This window comes from Myotis davidii, unplaced genomic scaffold (genome assembly GCF_000327345.1).
Source record: "Myotis davidii unplaced genomic scaffold, ASM32734v1 scaffold128, whole genome shotgun sequence".
Classification (NCBI taxonomy): Eukaryota; Metazoa; Chordata; class Mammalia; order Chiroptera; family Vespertilionidae; genus Myotis; species Myotis davidii.
The window spans coordinates 3881526-3905531 of NW_006299719.1; the positions used below are offsets into that span (position 1 = coordinate 3881526).

Consider the following 24006-nt stretch of genomic DNA (forward strand, 5'->3'; position numbering starts at 1 on the left):
TAGGAATTCAATATTTATAGCCATCGTTAATATTGAATAACACTACTTGCCTTTACAAAATACATTTATGCTACCTTCCGGTGTAATATTAGTTGTAATTGTGATAACTACAAAATAATACTGATAATTAACACTTGTAGAGTTCTTTTAAGATTTCTCAGGCATTTTAGCATCTATTTCATTTGATCAAACCTTTTAGGTAGGGAAGTAGTTATTATTCCCACTTTATAGATAAAAATTAAGATTAAGCGCAGGTGGGTACAAACCTCCAGTTGTAAAATAAATAAGTCATGACGATGCAACGTACAGCATGGTGACTGTACTTAACAATACTGTAGTGTATATTTGAAACTTGCTAAGAGAGTAGATCTTAAAAGTTCTTGTCACGAGAAAAAAAAATTGTAACTATGTATGTGGATGGATGTGTAAAAAACAAAAATCAACCGAGTAACTTTTAAAGATCTTATTGGCTTTATTTATTTGGTAATTCATGAATCAGGCAGCATCCTACCTAGCAGATAGAAAGGAGTTCCAAGGGGCTTGCAATGGAAGGATTCTATAAATGGAAAGGGGGCAACATGAGGAAGTTATGACCAAAGAGTGAACGGTTTCAGGCAAGGTCACCTTCCTTTAGGCCAGGAAGGCAAAAGGTCTATCAGGCAGACTGCTCTGCTGGCGTTAACCAGATAACTGCCGATTGACTGGTTAAAGTTACATTCCCGAGAGAGACTGAAACTGCACTGAAGTGTTTGTTTGCTGAGGTGGGGTTTACAGCAAGTGACTCCATTTGGGGCGTGTGTGTGTGTGTGTGTGTGTGTGTGTGTGTGTGTGTAACAGATGGTTACTAGGCTAATTGTGGTGATCACTTCCTGATAAATACAAATGTTAAATTACTATGCTGTACACCTGAAGCAATATTGATGTCAATTATATCTCAGAAAAAGACTAGGCGTGGTATTTGGGTTTCAGAGGTAAACTTCAGCTCAGCTATCACATACACACTTGCCTTGGAGTGAGTTCCTGACCCCTTCTACGCTTCAGCTTTCTCATTTGGAGAGTGGAGATCATAGCAGCATCCTGAAAACACTTTCGCGTTTCCCCCGTGCCCACGTACAAAGCCTGCAGGTGTTCACTCATTCAAAGCTCTCAGTAAGCTGGTCCCGTCCCGCCTTTCCAGGTTTATCTGCCAACGGATGCCAGCCTTTTTGGAGCCCTTTCTTCAAACACATGATGTACTTTCATGATTCTGTTCCCATTGTTTTCTTCACTTGAATCTTCTTCTTAATTGAGAAAATTCTACTCATTCAATAAGGCCCCACTCAAATGACACCTGCTCAAGAATTCTCTCATGGTGCCTGATTTGGAATTAACAGCTCCTCTCTAGTGCATCCATTTACCTCATTTACACCTCTGGTTGCTTTCTCACTGCTGACTGTGTTATAATCAGCTGTACATGCTTCTAGCTCCTCTGCTAGACAGTGAGACCCTTGAATGAGAGACCGCATCTTTCTAATCTTAGTACCACAGACCCTCTCATTTCCTCTCTTCCCCAGACCCTCAGCCTCCAAGCCAGGGCAGACTCTGAAGTGTAGACACACAGTGTACATAGAAATAGCTTTGAAATTTATTTTAATGACCACAATAGGGATAGTATGAATCAAACATGCAAGGATGTCCAAGAAAGGTTTAAGTTGAAAATAATTAAGTCTTAAAGAATTTCCCACAATACTAGATATATAGTGCATGTTTCAGTAGGTAGTGGTTAACTTCAAATAAGGGATGGAAATTAGAGATGATGGTGTCCAGACTTTTGGCATAGGTTTTTCTCTGAATGCTTCTTAGCCCTTCCCAGGTGCCATCCCTTGGTGCCATCATTGGCAGAATATGAAATCGTATGGACTACTAGTCACAGTGAATGCAACACTTCTTTCACGCATGTGAAGTTTATCATGTAATATGGAGGGAAAACCTTGTCTGTGCTGATTTCTGTCTGTGGAACGACCTTAGCTAGGGAATGGGCAGGCTGGGAGCTGAGGTCCCGGCTAGCAGAGAAGGGCACTGTGGTTAGCAGGATCATACGAGGAGTGCAGTCTGAGCTCTGGTCCCTTGTGCTTGCTCCTAGCCCTTTCGGCCACACAGCCAGGGACTGAGAGGCTGATAAACACTGAGAAAGACACTTCCTTTCCAAGAACTGAGAGCCTTTCAAGATAAACAAATTCAGACCACCTCCTTTTGACACGCAGGAAGCTGAACTGAGACATGTCCGCGTGGCTCCAAGGCTCTGGTAGGTTAACACTTGGAAACAGTTTTCTGCTTCCTGTCAGGTGCTCATATCACTAGACTACAGTTTCCCCATTAATTCTAGTTATCACTTACTCAGCTCACTCGGTCTTTCATTCACTCACTCAGCCAGTTGTATTCAGCTCCTCCTATCTGCCTATTACTGTGCTGGGCCTCAGAGGGGGACAAGCCGCCCTTGGGGAGGGTACAATACACCTCAAGCTCAAACACCCCAAAGCACATCTGAGCAGCCTCCCTCTGTCATTCCTGAAAGACTCCTCTGGGCTTTTCAGACAGACTTCAGACCTTGCGTCCCCCAGTCCTCCTAAACCACACCCCAGGTTTATTAACACGATGCAGCAGAAAGAAAATCTAACACGTGCTGGATGTTTTCACCTAACTGCACAAAATGTGGATTGCTGCCTAAGATCAGTTCACTTTTCAATATGTAGTGAATATCTAAAAAAGTGAGTCTAGCACTTTGAAGCTTCTGCCTCTATCATAGGTTCCTTCACAGAGGTGAGTTCACCAGGGTCCCACATGGAGGCAGGCACTTTATACAAAGCAAGCCAACGACAGAGGGATCTTTCGTGGTCTCTCTAGGTGGGATCTTACCTTTTAACAGGGAGATCATCTGTTATTCCTCCCACTTAGGGGAAAAATACATAACAAATACATAACATACTGAGAAATCAATGAATGAAAGATGAGTGTGTTGCACTGTGCAGAAAAGAAAGGATGAGGTTCTTAGGAGACTATCTGGAGGTGGGAAGGAAGTAAATACATCCAGCTCTAATATCTACATTCAGTGTTAGAAGAGACAGGAATTTAATAATGAAGAGCTTCATATGTGCTTATATTGAAGAGGAGAAATAAGTGAGGTGAATGGAATCTATTCTCAAGTATCTGATACAATTAATCTCAAAGAATTCTGCAGCAGAATTTATGTAGAATTTATGTAGCAGTTATATATGTTGTGGGTTTTGGACAAGAACCTAAAATCCTGGAATCATCCTTTCTTTAAGGAAATGACATGGGAAACCCCTTTGGGAAAGTAAATGCTTTATCTGTATAAAAATAGCACAGTAAAGCACTGTCACTCTCTAATGTCTCAGAAACAATTATTTCCATTAGGTGTAAACACTTAGTAGAACCTTACAAGAATGAGTCATAGAACCCATAAGTTTTCATGATGAAATGGGGATAGGAATTTTTTTTTTTTTGTAGGAAAATGAAGGAGACATGTCCGCATGGCTCCAAGGCTCTGGTAGGTTAAGGCATGAAGGCTGAGAGAAGGGCAAGTCTGGAGACAAGGTGTCAGTAAGAGAAATCAGATGTCTGAAACAAATGTGGCCCCTTTCACAGTTCTCTTCTGTGCTCACATCAGAGACTGAGGCACAGAATGAATTTCCGCACAGTTTCCAGAAAGACTGGTGCAGGGTCTCCATGTGCTCACTCCTGCATACCTTCTCTCTTTTTTGTCCCCAGCCTCTCTCCCATCTGGCAGCCAACAAAAAGTTCTCTGTCTCTATGAATCTGTTTCTGTTCTGCTTGTTCATTTTGTTTGTAGATTCAATTATTGATAGATATATATTTATTGCCATGTTATTGCTCATAATTTTTATCTTCTTTTCTTCTTCTTCTTAAATAAGACCCTTTAACATTTTGTTATATTATAGCATACTAGAGGCCCAATGCACAAAAATTCATGCAAGAGTAGGCCTTCCTTCCCCCGGCTGCTGGCACCAGCTTCCCTCCAGGACCCGGGACCCCGGCTTCCCTCCTCTGGCCACCAGCAGGCACCCATGACCTAGGCTGCTTCCCTCCACCAGCTGCTGGCAGGCACCCAGGACCAGGCTGCTTCCCTCCTCCGGCTGCCAAGCAGGTACCCAGGACCAGAGCTGGCTTCTCTCGGGCCGCCCGCAGGCACCTGGGACCTGGACTGGCTTCCCTCTGCCCCGGCTTTGTCAGGAAGGATGTCTGAGTGATGTTGGTCTAATTAGCATACTACCTTTTCATTATTATAGATAATACTGGTTTGGTGGTGATGAACTCCTTTAGCTTTTTCTTACCTGGGAAGCTCTTTATCTGTCCTTCGATTTTAAATGATAGCTTTACTGTGTAGAGTAATCCTGATTGTAGGTCCTTGCTTTTCATCACTTTGACTATTTGTTGCCACTCCCTTCTGGCTTTCTGTTGAGACGTCAGCTGACAGTCTTATGGGATGTCCCTTGTAGATAATGAACTGCTTTTCTCTTGCTGCTTTTAAGATTCTCTGTCTTTAATCTTTTGTATTTTAATATGAGTTTTCAATTTCTTGCTCACTCTCTTCTCTTTCCAGCACCCCCGTGATGTAATGTTGGTACATTCGAAGTTGTTCCAAAGGCTCTTTTGTATTCTTTTTTCTTTTTGCTCTTCAGATTGGGTGTCGTTTGCTATCTTTATTCCAAATCACTGATTTGATTCTCAGCTTCGTCTACTCTACAGCTGATTCCCTGTAAATTACCTTTTAGTTCAGTTAGCATATCCCTCATTTCTGACTGGTTCTTTTTCATGCTGTTGAGGTCCTCACTACATTCCTTGAGCAACCTTATAACTAGTGGTTTTAACTCTGCATCTAGTAGATTGCTTAGCTCTATTTTGTTTAGTTATTGTTCTGGAGTTTTGTTCTGTTCTTTCATTTGGGCCATGTTTCTTTGTCTCCTCATTTTGGCTGGCTCCCTGTGTTTGTTTTATGTATTAGGTAGAGTTGCTACCTCTCCCAGGTTTGGTAGCATGGCCTAACGTAGTAGGTGTCCTGTAGGGCCCAGTGGCACAGACTCCCCAATCACCCCGGCTGGATATTCGAAGTGTGCCCTCTGTGTGGGCTAAACACCCTCCTGGTGTAGTTGAGTCTTGATTGCTGTTGGCACATCAATGGAAGGGGTTTACCCAGGCCAATCAACTGCAAGGACTGGCTGTGACCACTGGCCACCAACCACCTTAGAGGATTAGCTGTGCAGGGTCCACTGTACAGAGTAGGACTTACTTCAGCAGGGCTCTGGTAACTGCTAAGTCTGCCCTTGAGTGCGTCATTTATGGAGGTGGTTGGGTGGTGGTACTTATACATGGTCTGCAGCTTTCCACTGGGTACATTGGCCCAATGTGAGCCAAGTTGATGGAGACTCATGTATGGCACCACCTGCCAGCTCTGTGGGGGAGGGTTCATTAAAGAAACAACGGCCTCTGCCAGCACTTCTGACTGGGAGAAAGATGCCAGTCCAGATCTTACCCTGATTCAGTTCATCCCTGATGTCCCTGGTGCCTTTTAAGCTGTTGCCCCAGCACTGAGCTCAGAGAGAGTAAGCCTGAGTAAGTCCATGCTTGGGACTTTTAAGAGGAACTGCCTGGGACTCCAGCAGCCTCCATGTCATTCAGCCATAATCCCTGCTGATTTTTGCAGCCAGAAGTTAAGGAGACTTCCATTCCCGGGGTTCATGGTGTGGGCCTGAAACACCTTGCTCCTCATAGGGGGCCTCCACAGCCAAGGTATCCCTCCTGATTTTTATCTGCCACATGTTGGTGTGGGACCAGCCAGTTCAGAGTCTCTACTCCTCCTACCTGTCTTGATGTGGCTTCTTTAATTTCATAGTTGTAGGGCTTCCATTCAGCTCAATTTCAGGTGGTTCTGAATTATGGTTTTTCTATAGTTTAGTTGTAATTTTGATGTGGTTGTGGGAGGAGGCAAGCACTATCTTGGCTGGAAGTTCTCAATAATCTAGTGTTTTTATTGCTGTTAACCTCTCTGTTAATAAGATTGTGGCATGGTACACTTCAGTTAATGAAATACTTTGTTTTCATTTACTGGTAATCTTTCCTTGATAGTTCAGAATGTACTTCAAATTTTGTAGGTCCAAAGTCTTTTTATGATCCTTGATAATTGTTCAATTCTGTGAAAATAATTTCTGCTATATGTAACTGTAAAATCTTCTGTAATTTAGTTAATAAACTCATTTTTATTTTCAATGTCTCTCTAAGTGCTTCTTACTTGCTGGTTTCAAAAGAAACAGTTGTAAGTTAGCCAAATACTCATTCCCAATAATATTATTTAATCTAAATACTTACGTAGATGAAGCTCATAAAAACTCAGACATCATATAAACAAAATTCTTGCCTTGGTCTTTGTGGCTCAGTTGGTTGGGCATCATCCCATGCACCAAAAAATTGCCGGTTTGATTTCTGATTCAAATCAGAAATTTGGTTGTGGGCTTGTTCCCTGGTATATTAATGTCTCTCTCTCTCTCTCTCTCTCTCTACAAATTAAAAGTTAAAAAGAAAGCAGGCATTGAGACTGACTCCCTCCTGCCTCTCTAAAAATCAATCAAAAATCTTAAAAAAAACATAAAAAATTACTCTACAGGATCATAACAGTGGATTAGAGAAAGGAGGTTAATGTAGGCAAAAAGAGTTGATTTTTTAAAGATAATTGTCCCAGAAAGTTGAAATCAGAGTGCCTTTCCCAGTGAAATCTGAGTGAATAACAAAGTGATTTTAAGTAACAATGATCACATTTGACATACATTTATTTCATTTGATTGTCTCAAATTCCCTATAAGGGAAATGGGGCCAATGTTATTAATGTCTTTATATCATAGATGGAGAAATGGAGATTTATAAAATTTGAGCAAGCTTGTCCAGATTTAGAGTGAGTTAGGATTTAAGCCCAGCTTTTATGATGTCAATTTCTGAGCTCATTTCAATGCCACCATCTGGGTTTTAAACCCATTATGGTGAGGGAGCAGAATTGTATTGCACAGTGGTATAATTATATGCTACTTCTCTTCTTTGAAAATGCAGAAATATTGTACAAATTTTGTGAAAACAACATGCTAACAATTTGAAGTCACTATTGAACATCTGGGCATGATCTACAGTAGGGCCCAAAAAACAGTCTCCTATGTCAACTTCTGAAGTGTTGAGGACTGCACATTTTAGATAATCAAATCATTTTGAGCTAGATATGATGGAAAAATTATTAGTTTCCTTTTATTTGTATGGCTTCTCTCTGCATTACTTTAGGTTTTCTCTTGACAACTGCCAGGAATTTTCTTTGACTAATGGGATAGCTTTATTAGTGTGTTAGGTTTTAGTTGACTGTGATAAAATCCAAAATAACAATGGTTAAATGAATATGGAAGCATATTTCTGTTCCAGTTATTTAAATTCTCTAGGTAGGCCATTGTCAGTTCACACAGACCCAGGGAAAAGCCCTGAGACTATATATCTACCTTTATAAGCAGAGGGCAGGGAATAATAGAAGAAAAAGGTTGGCCACTCAGTCTGGTAACTAATAGAATTTATTAAGGGAAGCTTACATAGAAGAATGACTTAGGCAGTTCCAAGACAAAATGGATCCATGCACCATTTGGCAAGCACCAAATAATTATATAGGGTAACAGGGTGGAATAGTAATGGGTACTAGGTACAGGGCATTCCATGGCTGACTAGATCAGGACAACAACCTATTCCAGACCAGCATCAACAGGAGACAAGGCGGGGGGTGCTGATTTATGTCAGAATGAACATCAATTATGATCATTCTCTAAGGGGAGTCAGCAGAAAGCAACCTCCATTCTGGCCCAGGTCCAGCTTGTGGGATAGAGAGTGTTCACATCATGGAACAGTCTCTCCTCCATACTCGACCCCTTATGAGTATCTCTTACAATCTAATGTGCCCTCCTCTTCTTCGAGGTGCCTTAAGTGGTCAGTGAGGGACTTCAGTAGCAAGTCAGTAGCTCACTTAGTTGCCAATTGACCGCATTGGAGACACAATCTATAGCAACAGTACATAACACACACACACACACACACACACACACGAAAAGGAACAAATTAAAAGAAGCGGTCTAAGTGTTAGTGATAACTTTTTTCATGCTTTCCCTCATCCCCAGAACCAACCAGTGAACCAAAGGGTCACCTAGGCTTGGGGCTTGGTTGTTGAAAGCATTTACTTGAGTTCTCACATGTGTTAACAAAGAAGACATATTAGCAGATTAATCTGGTATAAAAACACATTTAGTTTGGATAATGGCATAGGTGCCTGCCAATACACGCCTCCCCACCATAACTGGATGCCACAGCAACAGCAGAAGAATAAGATTAGAAAGACAAATATTGAACAGGAATTTGAGTTGAGAGATCTCCGTCTATGAGAATTAAACCTGTAGCCTGATCTTTAGATGTTAATGTGGCCACATTAACTTGGACAGACTGGCTAAACCGTATATGTTGGCTGGGAGTAAATGGTGTTTTCTGGTGTAAAGAAGTGAGTAGGATGAGGAATATGTCAGACTAGGATGCCTACCATCTCCTCTCTTTCAATGGTGCATGTACAGGTCCACATAAAATATATCTCCATAGATCCTGACTTCATTTAATGACAGGATCTTACTGGATATGAGCAGTTCCTCTCCACACAGGGGCATGAAGTAACTATCCCATCCCCAATGCAACGTCCCATTGCACATTTCAGTAAGTTGTCCCTGTTCTAATAAGGCATGGTGCTGTCATTATCATAGCTTGTTGGCCAACATCAGGATTATTATTGTGTAATTTGTTTTTCACACTTTTACCGTATGGGATGCCTCAGCCTGAGTTCCCAGCCTGGCATATGGACCAATAGGCCTCATGGATTGGTCATATAAATGACCAACTTTATCTGTTGTTTAAGGACATCATTTTTTCATTTCACAGACAACCCTGTGTGTTATATGGGAGATGGAACTTCCCAATAACTACATTGACCAGTCTGACTCCTTAGCTGTGCACCACTCTCTCTGTGTACTTAATCAACAGTGTCTACTGATGAGTCAGTTGCTAAAGTGTGCATTTTTACCAAGGCACCTGCCTCCTGGTTATCTAGAGATGTAGACACCTTATGAGCAGGGACATGGAAGACAACAGATCTGCCTCAGGCTCTTGTAAGTGAGCCCCAATATCTTTCCATATCTCTTGTCCCTATAAAGTTTTGTTCATAACCACCCACCCCTCCTTTTCCATTGTCCAAATCGTAATGTCAATTCCTTTAAAAGGGCCCAATTACTAGTATACAAGATCAGTGACCAAGGATCATGTGTGATTAACAACCAGCCAGCTCTTCATTCAGCCCACTGACTACTGTGGTTTGTTCTTGTTTCCATCCGCATAGTGTCAGTGGATGGTTGGATGGCACTGCCATCCAGATAGATGGATTTCCTGGGCTGGGACTGTTCAAGCTCCAGCCAGAACTTCCCCCGTTCTGTCTTTTCAAGTTGCAGGGGCTGACACAGAGATAGGAGCAGGAGCATTTGAAGGGTCTACATATTCAACAGAGCCTAACAATGACTGCATCTCTGAAAACAAAAGCCTACTTGACAGAGTGCTCTTCTGCTTAGATGGACATGCCATTTAGTCCACGTAGGAGTCTGAGCCTTGGCAGAGGCAGGCTGGTGGAACATGTTGTCTACCCACCCCCTGATGCGTAGGGAAGTTGTTACTGTGAATGGATGCTCTTTGGTAAGAGGCTCCACCTGTAGGAGCACTGTATACACTGCCAATCATTGCTGTTCTATTGGGGTGTATCTGATCTCTGCCCTTTTTTACAATTGGGACCAAACTCCCAAGGGCACTCTCTCCTTTTGCTGTTTTTCATTATAATGCCCAGTTCAGGGGTTACTGAAACTCTAATCCCAGTGGCAGCCTCACTTTGGAAAGTTCAAGGCCTTTAATCAGTTTGGTCCATATTTTTGCTTTCTCAAAGGCACCCTGTTGTTCAGCTCCCCAGCCCCATAATATGGCCCTTTTTATGTAACTAGGCATTATAATAGGCAAAGGCATTTGCTAAATGAATATAAATGTTCATCAGTACCCCCAAATTCCCACAAAAGCCTGTACCCTTTTCACATTTTTTTTTGTTATGAGGTAGGCTTGTCTTTGTCTATGATGGCCTCAGGGACAACGTGGGTCTTACCTGACCACGACTCCCAACAGCTTCACTGTGGTGCCTGGTCCTTGAATTCTGTGTGAATTCACTGTCCATCTTTGTAGATGGTTCAGCAAAGCCTGCAAGGTTTTCTGCAGCAGAGGCAAATCTTCAAGGTAAACATTATGTCATCAATACACTGAAGTTCACAGAGGCTGGGAAGGAATACAGTGACAGGTCCCAAGCCACCATCCCATGGAGCATGGTGGGGCCATGAAAATAGCCTTGAGGGAGCACTTGGAAACTATACCCCAAGTGGGAAACATGTTTTCTAACAGTTTCTTTGTCTCTGTGAGAGCGTCAGCCTTGCAGCAGGGGAAGACTTCAACCCACTTAGAAAACATACACACAAGAACAACTCATACCAAGTGGCAGTGTAATGAAGCCCAGCTTAAATGCACGATGATGCATGAAAGAATGCAAAAATTGGGTTTGCCCAGGCGTCTGGAAGAACCAAACGGCCATCTTGGGTTTGCCATAGCCCTATTTATTTCGTTTACAACCATTGTTTTCCCATCTTAATTTCCCCAATTCAGGAGCAAACTGTTGCCATGTTACAAGGACATCAGGACGGCAACAGTCTGACAATGAGGGGTCATTTTTGCAGAAGCAGAATGAACTTTATCCATATGCACCACAGTCTATAGATTTTGTTGTTGCCGACGTTTTGTAAAAGTCAGCTAAGGCATTTCAAATAGAAAACTTTAGCTTTTACTATTGAGAAGATTCAGTTTTTTAAGTACATAAAGGCCTGATACAGATAAGCTAGCATGCAGAAAATTATTTGATAAAACATAGAATCTTTGCTTTCTAAGAAGAAAACTTGTCACAATATTTTATCAGGAAAAGAACTATAGTCCAAGATTACTTTGTCATTTGAACAGAGAAAAAGAGAATCAAACTCTAATTTTACATCAGCTTACTTTTCATATTTAAATCCACTTAATAAATCCATTCTAATTGACAATAGGCAGCTTGACCACACATTAAAAATTTTCCCAAACATTCCTTTTTCATAAACCTCTACAATTATTGCTAGAGGTTTTACCTAAAACATTTTATTCTGCTTAAATCTATTTAATTTATTAGTTCTTAATTATGTTTAGATTACCCCCCAAAATATATGACACTTTAGATAAAATCAGCCATCATTCTAAGTTATTATTTTTGCTGATAAATTTTTAAGCCTGGGTAAAATGAAGGTATTATATTTAATTCTGATAACTCTAACGACATGTCTATTTTAACTAAACCAATAAACTTAAACTAGCTTTAATATCAAATATTTCTAAGATCACTTGATCCTGAAAAGCATTTGGGTTAGTTTCCATATGTCTGAGAATTTTAGAGTACCCTATCTGTAATTTATATAAGCACTCAATTCCTTTAAGCCAATTAAACATAGCTCATTTACAACTTAACAATACCATTTGGTGGTAGAAAATACCACATAAATACAACATATATAGAGAGACACATGTACATACAGATGCAAACAGAGATCTCATGTCATCCATAAAAGCAGTGGGATCTTTTCGAAGGACCTTTTTCTCCCCATCCCACCCCCCACCAACCTTTATCATCTAGTCCTGATGCTAACAGAGTTGTAGACATTCTAGTATGGTTTTCTAGTTTCAGTTCCTCTAATTTTCTAACCCTCTCTTCTGCCTCTAGCTGGGTGTCAGTGGTCAGCAAAGCCTCCCATAAGAGCGGCCAGCCCACAGCTGTGGCCATAACGTTTCCTTCCTTGCCACAATGTGTAACATGTAGTTCCTCAAACAAATGCATAAAATCAGTTGGCATATTCAGGAGATTCCCATACTCATGCAATAGTCCACATACATCTGGCATACAGGCCACCCATCCCCACATGGAGGTTGATTGTCAACCAGGGATTTCCCCCTTGGATGTCTCTTTCTTCAGTATATTGGCTGGTTCACCAAGTGTTAGTGGATAAAGCTCCAAGACAGAAAATCTACCTTTTAAGTGCAGGGCAGGGAACATCCAGAGAAAGAGGCTGCCCACTCCAGTCTGGTAATTAAATAGAGTTTATTAAAGGGTACTTAATATATGAGGCATATCTTGGGCAGCTGTAAGACAAAAGGGATCGTCATGCTGCCTGGCAGGTGCCAAGGAATTATATTGGGTAAAAAGGGGAACAAGGACTAGTACATGAAGCAACCAGGTATGGAAAATTGCTTTATAGTTTGACCAGGCCAGGACAACAACCTGTTCCAGGAACCAGCACATAACAGAAGCCTTGGAAGGGGTGCTGATTTATGTCAATATGAACATCAATTATGATCATACTAGAGGCCTGGTGCACAAAATTCATGCACTGGGCGGAAAGGGGGGGTGTCCCTCAGCCCAGCCTGCACCCTCTCCATTCTGGGACCCCTTGGGTAATGTCCGACTACCAGTTTAGGCCCGATCCCACAGGGCTTAAACTGGCAGTCAGACATCTCTCTCACAATACAGGAGACATCCCTCTCACAATCCGGGACTGCTGGCTCCTAATTGCTCGCCTGCCTGCTGGCCTGATTGCCCCTAACTGCTTCTGCCTGCCAGCCTCATCACTCCCTCACCACTCCCCTGTCAGCCTGATGGATGCTTAACTGCTCCCCTGCCAGCCCGATCACCCCCAACTGCCCTCCCCTGCCAGCGCAGTCGCCCCCAACTGCCTCCCTTGCCAGCGTTGTCACCCCTAACTGCCCTTCCCTGCCAGCGCAGTTGCCCCCAACTGCCCTCCCCTGCCAGCGTGGTCACCCCTAACTGCCCTCCCCTGCCAGCTTGGTCACCCCCAACTGCCCTCCCCTCCCGGCCTGGTCAATTTGCATATTACCTCTTTATTATATAGGATAGTCTCTAAGGGTGTGGGGGAGGGTTGTAGAAAGCAACCTCCATTCTGGCCCAGGTCCAGCTTGTGGGACAAGCAGTGGTCACACTATGGAACAGTGTCTCCTCCACAGCAGTGCAGGGCTGATCTGGCTATGGCTTAATCATCAGACATTAATGCTATGCCATTCTTAGGAGAACTGCCTCATGGTCCAATATGAGTGCTTGAGCTCCAGCCATTAATCTGCCTCTTGTGAGCAGCACAGAGAAAGGAATTCTTGCGTATGTTGGCCAGAATTTAGTCACGTGGCCATACCTAATTTGGGAATCTTGGAAATGTAGTTTTTTAATTGGTGCCTCACTGATAATCAGGGTTCTGGCATAAAGAAGGGGAAAATAGATACTAGGAAGCAACTGGCAATCTCTGCTACAGTTAAAGATGGTTAATTATTTTATGTATCTGCATTGTATGGCTTTTAAATTGTCTTTGCTGTGGAAAAACTTTTTTTTGTCATAGAATCTATTAAGTTTCTGCCTAAGGATCATAGTTACTATATTACTAAGAACAAGAAAAGCTGAATAATAAATAATTTGCTATAATATTTTGCATTTACTGGTACATTAAGCAACTGGCTTTTCAACTACTTTTATATAAGATTCAGATTTCAAATGGCCAAATTGTGACTAATGGGACTTCAGTCATTTTTCTTTGCTCTCATCACTTAGAGAAATGGGAATGCATTCAGGATTTAGAGTTATCATAACCATTAAATATGTACAATTTATACTACAGAATGACTACTATTTAATGATACACTGTTTATAACATTTGCATTGGTGATGAATCAAGATTTTCTTTTAGCCCTAACTGGTTTGGCTCAGTAGATAGAGCGTCAGCCTGCGGACTGAAGGGTCCCAGGTTTGAGTCCGGTCAAGGGCATGTACCTTGGTTGCGGGCACATCCCTAGTAGAGAGTGTGCTGGAGGCAGCTGATCCATGTTTCTCTCTCATCGATGTTTCTAACTCTCTATCCCTCTCCCTTCATCTCTGTAAAAGAAATCAATAAAATATATTTTAAAAGATTTTCTTTTAATGCCTAGCACAGTGTCTTCCACATAATAGATATGTAATCTATGATCTGCTTTTTAAAGTTTGCATTAGTGCTAAATTGAACTGACCTTCAGTACTCTGTTGAATTTATTTGCCTGATAGATAAAAGACCCTTGATAGATTCTGCTAATACCCAATCATTAGTCTCCTGACAGTGTTACACTGACTCTGATTTAATTTGATTATATTGGATGGCTGTGGGTTATTGCTATGCATAGAAGAGGCCGCAGGGGATCAGGTTACTTCCCAGGTATGTAAATGTTGCCTCTGACAGTGACCACACCTGCAGCCTCTGGGACTAGGAAAGCCTTCAGAATAATGAAGTGCACGGAGGTCAATCAAATCAGCTCTCACCTGGAGAATAAGGACTATCACAAAATTCATTACTGATTGCAATTACATATTTATGACAGTCTTTAATCTTACTTAATCCTTCTCAAATATCAACTTGGTATACTATAAGAGCACACTTGATCATTTACTTTGTATCTGAGCTACATGTCTTGTAATGACACAATTGTAATGCATAAGGCCCTTTAGGGACTGTCTCTGATTACAAGTGAGACAACAGAACAAAACTTTCACCTATCATCAGATTTAATTTATCTTTAGAAATATACTCCTAACTTTGGCTTTTAGTGTGGCCTTATTTTATTAGTCATCCTGGGGACTCTTTCAGTTTTCTTCCTGGTCACCTTCATAATGCATTAAACTGAGGGGCGTGGGGGGCGGGGGAGGGGGGAAGTAGTTCATATTCACAGATGTATAAAGGGGAGGGAGAATCGCCATATTTATTTAGCACCATTGGCATCTCTTTGGCTCCTAGAGCCTGTAATTTTGCTAATGGGTAGGGTGAAAATTGTACAGTTAACACTTTGGAATTTTTTTTTAAAAAAGTCTTTTAAAGTTTGTCTATACAGAACAAAACTTCCTCATCAATCCAAGCTCTCTGCTGACTGGGTCAGGGGCTTGGATGTGGGAGAGTAGAGGACAGGTCTTCAGACTTAGGGTTGAAGGTATTTTGTCCATCTGTTCTTTGTTTTGTTTTTTTCTTTGCAGTTGCATTAGCAATCTTTCTGAGGGAAATGTTCTACATGGGTTTTCTCAGCTGCACCTTCTCTTAGCCAAGATGATAATGGGGGAGATAAGGAGATGCAGCTCGTCCACATGCAGGTCCTGGTCCTGCCTATTGGACTACCCCCCTCCCCCACAACACACACACACACACACACACACAAACACACACACACACACTCACATTACCCTCCCTCGAGTTCACTTAGGTCTTCCTGTTTGTTGAGCAGCTTCTGGCATCCACTCTATACTCAGGGCTGGGGAAACCTGTGAGCTGTTTCTTCAGCACGTTTTGGGCCCTGTGGTTTCACTTTGCTGACTGGACCCACTGTTTTCTCCCTGGCACAGTAGACCCTCAAGGCTCTGCCACCTCCTCCCGTCAGTGCCCCGCCTTCAGCTCTCCACTCCATGGGAACTGCTCTCCACCAGCGTGTCACCGGCCCTGAACACAGCAGCTCTGTGTCAGTGTCTCTGGTGTTCAGCTTGTCTCCCTCTCCCATGGACCTCAGGAAGATGCTGGTGTTGGGAGGGTGCTTCTCCACATTGGGGCGGGGGGTGCTGGGAAGTACTTAGGGGATGATCGTGGCCCTCTCTCTGCCATTCCCCTTCTCCGGAAGTGTCCACGCATGTGAGCCAGAACCCCTGTGAGGCCGTCTCCTCAGCGGCTTGGAGCCAGCCGTTCTTTCTCTTCAGGGTCTATATTTGTTCTCCACCCTCTCATTTGTGAGTTTGATGCGGAGGCAGTTGTGGAGAAGTAAGGACATCGCCTCCTGCTTCTCTTCCTATGCTGGCCCCTCCTAGCACCAGAAGAGCTTTGTTTGCAAGGCTCTTCCTTGCTGTTTTCTGCCCCTCCTGTTGGCTTTTGCTCTCCCAGTTCCCTGCGGCTATAATGATGGAAAGGTTGCCATGGGAAAGGGGAGGGGACTGGACACAATACTGTTACCAATCCAAGAAAATACTTAAGCGGTATTTAAAGATTTAAAGAATACTGTTACGGTGCCGTTAAAATACATACCCTATTTTTTCTGAAAAACACAACTTCATTCTTTCTCATAAGTAGGATATGAGTTTCCAGGCTGCCCTGATTCTTTTTTTAGTAGGGTAATTTTGAACAGTTAAAATGATTTTGTTGTTTTAATCAGTTTAAATAATGTTATTTTAATTCAATTACCAATGCAACAGAAAGCTGCAATTGCTAAGCCATACAGTCCTGTATGTCTAGTAACAATAAGCTTTCAGAGCTCAACCTAAAATTTATGGGCATAAATAGGCCTCTGACCAGCTCTAGTTCTCCATGACAATAAGTTGTGCAGCCCAGGATCTCTTAGGAACCAGGCTCTGGTTACAGTCTACTTCCAGGGCTAGGGTTGCATCTTCCTGGTTATCAGAGCCAGGAAACTGCGGACATGGAACAAGTCAACCAAACGTAATGAGTCAGAGACCTACGGGCAAGGATGGAGCAGGAAAGTGTTAGTCTCTAGTGCACTGTCTTGCTGATACCAGTGAACTGTTCTTTCTCTTGTATGATTTAGTTTGAGGGAGCACATGACAGATAAGGCAGGATGTGAATTTGACCAGGTGTGCATCGTTATCACCAAGCCTAAAAAAAACACAACTCCCTTCTACATATACAGTGCATCGTAAACCAGCCAGCAAACACTAATGAGTGCCACTCTGTGCCAGACATGTTGGGCTCTTAGAGGACATTGACAACACAGTCCCTGATTTTACAGAGCTAGTGTCTTGTTGAAAAGATGATTCATTTGTTTATTCATTCATTCATTCATTCATCAAATATTTATTGAGTTCATCCATTGTGCCAGGCAATGTGACATGTGAGCACAGAACAGAAGCAAGATGGATATGAGCCTTGCTTCCATGGAGCTTATAATCAGAGGGATCGATATTCAGTAAATGATTCTGTATCTAAGTATTCTCAATTGTAGTCATATGGACTTATTTCCCTTTATTATAAATAAAAGAATCCAAGAAGAAGTGGTATGGTACCCAGGTGTTCATGGGGAAAGTAAGATCTGAGCTAGCCCTTGAAAGAAAACTAGGCTGTGCATATGCCAAAAGGAACGGGAGCCTATGGTCTTAGGCGACCCCTGTGAAAGGGTCATTTGACCCCCAAAGGGTCGCGACCCACAGGTTAAGAACCGCTGATCTAAGATGTCTGCAGGGCCATTGTTTAGTTATTTAGGTTCTTTGACATGGAAGGTATATAGCATACCTCAGGTTAGTGCAAGAGAGGGGAGGTTTATTGTAATGGATTAGTCTGGCCTGGAGTGTGTTCAGCTGGAGTTAGAATGTAGATCAGGATGCAGAGAATCAACATTTGGAATAAATGGAAAATCATGCTAGTTCTCCACCATCACTGGCCCTAGCTATTTTCCACCTGTGTAATTGTTCTTCCATTACCAACTGCCAATTCTTTATCTCTACTGTTAATACATTCCTTAGTTTTGTAATTTTTATTTGCTTACAGTATCTGCTTCTTCATGGCCATGGTCCTGCTTAAGTTCCTCATTTTCTCAACATTTTTAAATTTAGATTTTCAAGAGAGGAATTCTCTGACTTGTCAGTTCATCGTTCCTTTGCTGGCATGTCATATCATATGTCAGTGGCTAGCCTATGGCTTAAGTTTACACACTTTGTCTGTACACCTGCGATGTACAGAATCCTGTACAAAATATGGTGGCCTGTGGATGCCCCTTTAGTAGGGGTTGAGTTAGGGGAATAGGTGACCCTGGCATAGTGAATGACAATGTCCAATGTAGCTGAAATTGCAATAACGAATACTTCCCAAGAGCTTACTCTATGTCACTGTGTCAGTCTCTAGTCTAAGAATTTTCTATATTATAATCCTTTTAATCCTATCAACAACTTTATTGGATAGTTACTACTATTGTCCTCATTTTCTCCTTAACTGAGGAGGAAACTGAGGCTTAGAAAGTTCAAGTAATTTGCTCAAGGCCACAGAGTTAATAACTAGTGGAACCAGGATTCTTCCAGGGGGTATGTTGTAGATCCCACTGTTTATTAGGCCATGTGGCTCAAAGGGGGGTTTTATGGGGAATGGGTTATAGCAGAAGAGGCAGAGAGTCACTGAGGGGCCTAACGGCAGTTGCAGTAATTCTGGGAGTGGATGCTAAAGGAGGAACTAAGAAAGGTGCAGATGGTTAGGGATGAAGGGATTCATCGGATACATACGAAAACAAGAAGCACTTGTATTTGGTGATAAGTTGAAAGGGGATTTTAAAATAAACTAGAGGCCCAGTGCACGAAATTCGTGCACTGGGGGGTGGGGGGGAGAGTCCCTCAGCCCAGCCTGCACCCTCTCCCAGTCCAGGACCCCACTGGCCTAAGCCGGCAGTCAGACATCTCTCTCACAGTCCCCGGCTCTTGCAGTCCGGAACCCCTCACTCCTTACCACCCGCCTGCAGCGGAGGCAGGAGAGGCTCCTGTCACTGCCGCTGCACTCACCAGCTGTGAGCCAGGCTTCTGGCTGAGTGGCACTCTCCCTGTGGGAGCACACTGACCACAAGGGGGCAGCTCCTGCATTGAGCTTCTGCCCCCTGGTGGTCAGTTAGCATAATAGCAACCGATCATTCCACTGTTGGGTCAATTTGCATTTTAGGGTTTTATTATAGAGGATATTCAAATGAAAAATATTGTAAGTGCCCTCCCAATAAAAGGTAACTATTTGGAGAAGAAATTAAACATTTATTAGCAGTGCACAAATGACTAATTGGCTATTGGAAAGTATAGTATCTAAACGTGTTACCAAATGCCATGGCAGAAACTGTTACAGACTTTCTTACAGAGAAGCATTTTACAGTCAAAATACCCCTGCCTCTGTATATTCCCCACAAAAGACTAGCGAGACCTTTAGGGTATTGAGAAACTGTTATTGCATTTATATAATGTTGGTCAGAATTTTGAAGGGAAAACATCCCCCCACCCCATTACTTTGTAGGATGAAATATGGGATGACTTACATATTAATGTAGATATTCAAGCTTCTCAGAATCTCCTGGGAGCCACTCATGAGAGCAGAGGTGCCAGGAATGGTGAGAGTTGCAGTGGAGGTGCAGACAGTGTTCCATGGGAGCCAGAGCCTGGAGCAGCTACTGCCGTCGGTGGGGTCTGGGATGCCCTTCCCAGAAGGCATTTTTAATATTGGGCCCTTCCTCCTGCATCAGGGTTTTGGCTACTAATCCTTAGTTTGTAATCCCCCCAAGTTGTGTCAACGTCTTAGACTCGTCTGAGTGTGGTCACAGTTCTGCCGCCCCAGTTGATGCCCAGCTCTACCCAGTCTCAGTTCAGGCCTCCATCTTTGCTCTCTGTTTCTCTCTCTGACTCTTGCTTGTTCCGACCTTTGTCTTTGCTCAAGCTTCACCCTCCTCCCTACCAGTTCTCTTCACACCCTGTACCTCTTTATGAAACCTCACCCCCCGCCCCCCACCACCTTCCCTAATCACTTTATTTCCCCTTTCTCTAAATTCTTAGGGTTTCTACAATCTGTCCTATTGTGAGGAAACCAGTGTTAACTGTATTTAAGGTTTGTTCTCTTTGGAATATGTTTTAATGTTTTAGAAGGGGGAAAAGCTAGGATGCCTTAAAAAGACAAGGATTTAAGTAGAAGTATGGCAGGCCACACAGTCTTGTTACAGTGCAATCATTTTGGACAATAATGCTGTAAAAGATGATGGTCTACTGAGGAGAAGGTTGTAAGACAGTAGAGCCTTTATTGTTGTAACGGTTCAGAGCTTCATGGAGAGCCACCAAGACCCTCATTGAAAGAGGCACTCGCTACCACTCTTCATTCTCTGAGAAGAAAGCAAAGAAGGGAAGACATGTTCTGAAGCATAAGAAGCGCTTGTAGCTAGTGTGAGATAGCAGGACCCGGGGCAGAAATGACACTACACATATGCATTTCTTTAGAGTTTGCTGAAGGTTGCATGTCTATCTTTATCCCTTATACAGAATAATAAGCTAATTGATTGTTTTAGTTAGAAAGCAATATTTTTACAGTTAGGTAATGAATTAGGAGGCAAAGGCCTAATTTCTAGTCTTGATTCTAGGTCTAGATGAGCAAATTATTAACTCCTCTGAGTTTTAATGCTTTTTACCTATGAAATGGGAATAATATCCACCCACTTACAGACACTCAAGGTAAAAACACAAGGAAACTGTTCATTAAAATATGAAGTAGTAATTATGCTGCATTGTGGCAGGCCTGGTCTGGTCAAGAAGGGTGCAATGCATTGTGGATAAGAACAGATCAAAATCTGTCCCCATGGAGTTCATGCACTGACTGGTTTAACTGCCAGGTCACAGTCACTTATTTTCCTTTTTCACTCTGCTCATTTATCCCCCTCTCTGTCTCTCTCTGTCTGTCTCTCTCAATAAATGTTTGCTGAATAACTGTATTAATCTAGGGGTGATTACAAGTGGATCAAGCCTACAGCTTAACTATTGGGGCTCGTGATGGAACGCAAATAAGGAAAAATATAAGGAAGCAGAATTCCAGACAAGAATTTGCTGCAAACTAGCTTTGTGACTATAAAAAATAACCTTGCCCTCGTAGCCTCCTCCATAAGTGAGTGGATTGCATGATCTCTAAGACACCTTTCAGCTTGAAAAGGTGCAGTTTTTTTACTCTTGCAGGGCTCACCACCCTCTTGGTGACAGCTGGCACGGTGCCTGAGAACTCTCCAGCTCTCGGGACATGCTTTGCAAATTCCAACAAATTAGATGATGGCAAAAGTCACCATTTATGTTCCAGAGCATGATTACATGCCATTTTCTGCTATTTTCTTATTATCTCAATAGTTTCCCTTCTAGATTGCACATTGCTTCAAGGCAGGAATCAAGAAGTGCAGAATATATGTTATTGTCTGGAGCAGGCAAAACTCTTTTGGCATCAGAAAGCTAAATTTGCATTTAAACATTCTAAAAGTATTCCTATCCCCCCTGGGGTAAGTCAAATTATGCCTCTGCTGATTCATATGGTTTACTTATTTATTACCTTGACTAAGTAACCCCTTTTCATAGAACATAGATCATAAAAGTATACATTTTAGTTCAGCCCTCATCAGAATGATTTGTTCATTCCAGATTAATGAAGTTTTGTTATCTTGTATAACAAGAGAGGGACAATCTTGCAAATATTAGATCTTCACATGCAGTGCGGGTGTATCTAGCCTCAGTATTGCAGTATCAGAGCTGACAGTAAATACCTAACATTTCCAAGAGCCTAGTTTTACTGTCATGGGGACAAAATCCAGTTGCAAGGAGGTGGGGACAGTGCGGAAGTGTCAAGTGTTGTTGGCACACATTCTCAACCAGACTGCCTGCATTTGAATCCAAGCTCTGCTACGTATCAATGGATCGCCCTGGCCAAGTCACTCAACCTCTCTCTGCCTCAGTTTTCCCATCTGTCCAGAGGAGATGATCCTAATACAAACCTGAAAGAATAAAAGAAATTACTATTTGTTAAATATTTAGAACAGTGCCTGGAAAAAAAGAACGTACTTTATAATTTGGATTATTATTTAGGAGGGAGCTGAGGGGAGAGGAAACAGGAAGAGCAGAGGCGTCACGTGGAGAAGCCGGTAGTAAAGGAAGGCGAGGAATTGGATCACACTTCCGGGAAGGATAAGAAGAAAGCAGTCAAGCACAGGTGTTTCTGTGTATTTCACTTCCCAAGATAAGGAGGCGTGTGACTATTTGAAGGTGGATGGAATGGAGCCAACTAACAGAAAGGCAGGCGAGGGAAGGGATAGCTGTGGGGGCAGGATGATCTGTAATAAGGGCACCGGTAATTCAAGGTGTTAGGATGTAAGTACTTATTGAATAGTTTTCTCTGTATTCCTCAGGAACTCAGCAAGCCTATATAATATGTTACAAATTTGGCATTGAAATTCGGAATAGACCGCTATACCCCTCAGCTGTTCAGTAGATGGGGAGAAATTAGCTGATGTGGGGCGAGCAGAAGGAACTCTGCTAATGAGTAGCTACAATCTGTGGTGCACCTGGGTCATCATGGAAGAAACCTCACAGCTAAACCAGCACAGTGATCACCAGATGGGGCGGAGTGGCTTTAGGAACACAGGCATCAGACATTCTCAGCCAAACCACAGACAGCCTAGCAGCCACCAAGCCATGGCCGGAGACCAAACAACTGGGCTGTGTTCAGATGCAGTAGTGTGACCACTCATATTTCAATCCTTTTCCCACTATCGCCACAGGAAAATAATTCAGTCCAAAAGTCAAGTTCAAAACAACAAAAGCTTCAAATTTCATAGAAATGTAGGTTTATTTCAATAGAGACATGCTGAATACAAAGGACTGAAATAAATGAGTAATCGTTAACATAAAATAATAGAACCTTTTAATAAAAATTAATATTTGTCCTTGAACATTAACTTATCAGACACTGAATAACTGCACAAATAAGGATAATACAAATAAACCTATTTTTCTTGTTCTCCGAAAGTGAAATATTTCCTGTTGTGCACACCAAACAACCCAACACTAATGACATGGCAATCGGCTGCTGAAATATTCGCTGCTAGTATTAGTGGAGAGAAATGGTGCGCCTGCTCGTACGGCGCCTAAGGGAAATGAATGCAACACGGTTATAGTAATCAGTCATTAGCAAACATTGTAGTTCATTATTAATAATTATGTATGACAGGATGTTGTAAAAATTAAGTTATGAAATTTTATTAAAACGTTTCTTACATGCCCGTGTATTAGCTGGGCCGCAAAAATATTCGTTGTGGGCCTCATGCAGCCTGAGTGCCGCAAGTTTGCTTGCTCTACAGCAGTGGTTCTCAACCTTGTCTGCACATTAGAATCACCTAGGAATCTTTTTAAAATCCTGATTTCTGGCCTCATCCTCTGGAAATTCTCTTTCTTTGTTACAAGTGTTGTGGCCTCACTGCCCTAACCGGTTTGCTCAGTGGATAGAGCATCGGCCTGTGGACTCAAGGGTCCCAGGTTCGATTCCGGTCAAGGGCATGTACCTTGGTTGTGGGCACATCCCCAGTAGGGAGTGTGCAGGTGGCAGCTGATCAATGTTTCTCTCTCATCGATGTTTCTAACTCTCTATCCCTCTCCCTTCCTCTCTGTAAAAAATCAATAAAAATATATTTTTTTTTAAAAAAAGAATTCTGTCCACTGACATCTCTGTCTGTTTACAGATCAGGAACCACAAAAACAAGTATGCATCCAGCTCCACCTCCTTACCTCACCAGGGCTCCTCAACATCGATGTGGAGTGACCATTTGGAAAGGTGAGATTCAGAAACCACATGGATTTACAGCATAGACTTCCCCCATCTCCCTGTTCTGACCTGAGTTTGTGTTAGGAAGGCAGAATAGCTCTAAGAATAAAATGGAAGTTAAGCACACTTATCTGATTAAGAAGGACTAGATTCCTTAGAGGAGCTGTTGTTGTTATTCACTTAGATTTCCTTCAACTGAGAACTTTCTGACTCTGGGTCCAGTCTGATCATGTGACTGACCAATTTTCATGCCCTGAAAGAGCCTGCACATCACTGATGTTTCATAGTAAAAATAGTTTTGGAGAGTATTTTAAATCTAAGCTACCCCTGTTTTAATTAGAGCAGGACTCAGTGAATTCCCCATATGGTTAGCACACTCTTGCTTGCCCTTCTGATTAGATCTGTTTTGTAT

At 42.4% G+C, this 24006-nt stretch overlaps 1 protein-coding gene across 2 annotated transcripts in view; it reads left to right on the forward strand.

Moving 5' to 3' along the window:
- Window positions 1-24006, forward strand: part of PTGER3 (prostaglandin E receptor 3) — a 109791-nt gene that overhangs the window by 47822 nt on the left and 37963 nt on the right. For both annotated transcript variants that reach the window (XM_006775918.2, XM_006775920.2), the window contains exon 3: window positions 23512-23603. In XM_006775918.2, coding sequence (XP_006775981.1) covers window positions 23512-23603 — 92 coding nt within the window. The remainder of the gene's footprint in view (window positions 1-23511; window positions 23604-24006) is intronic.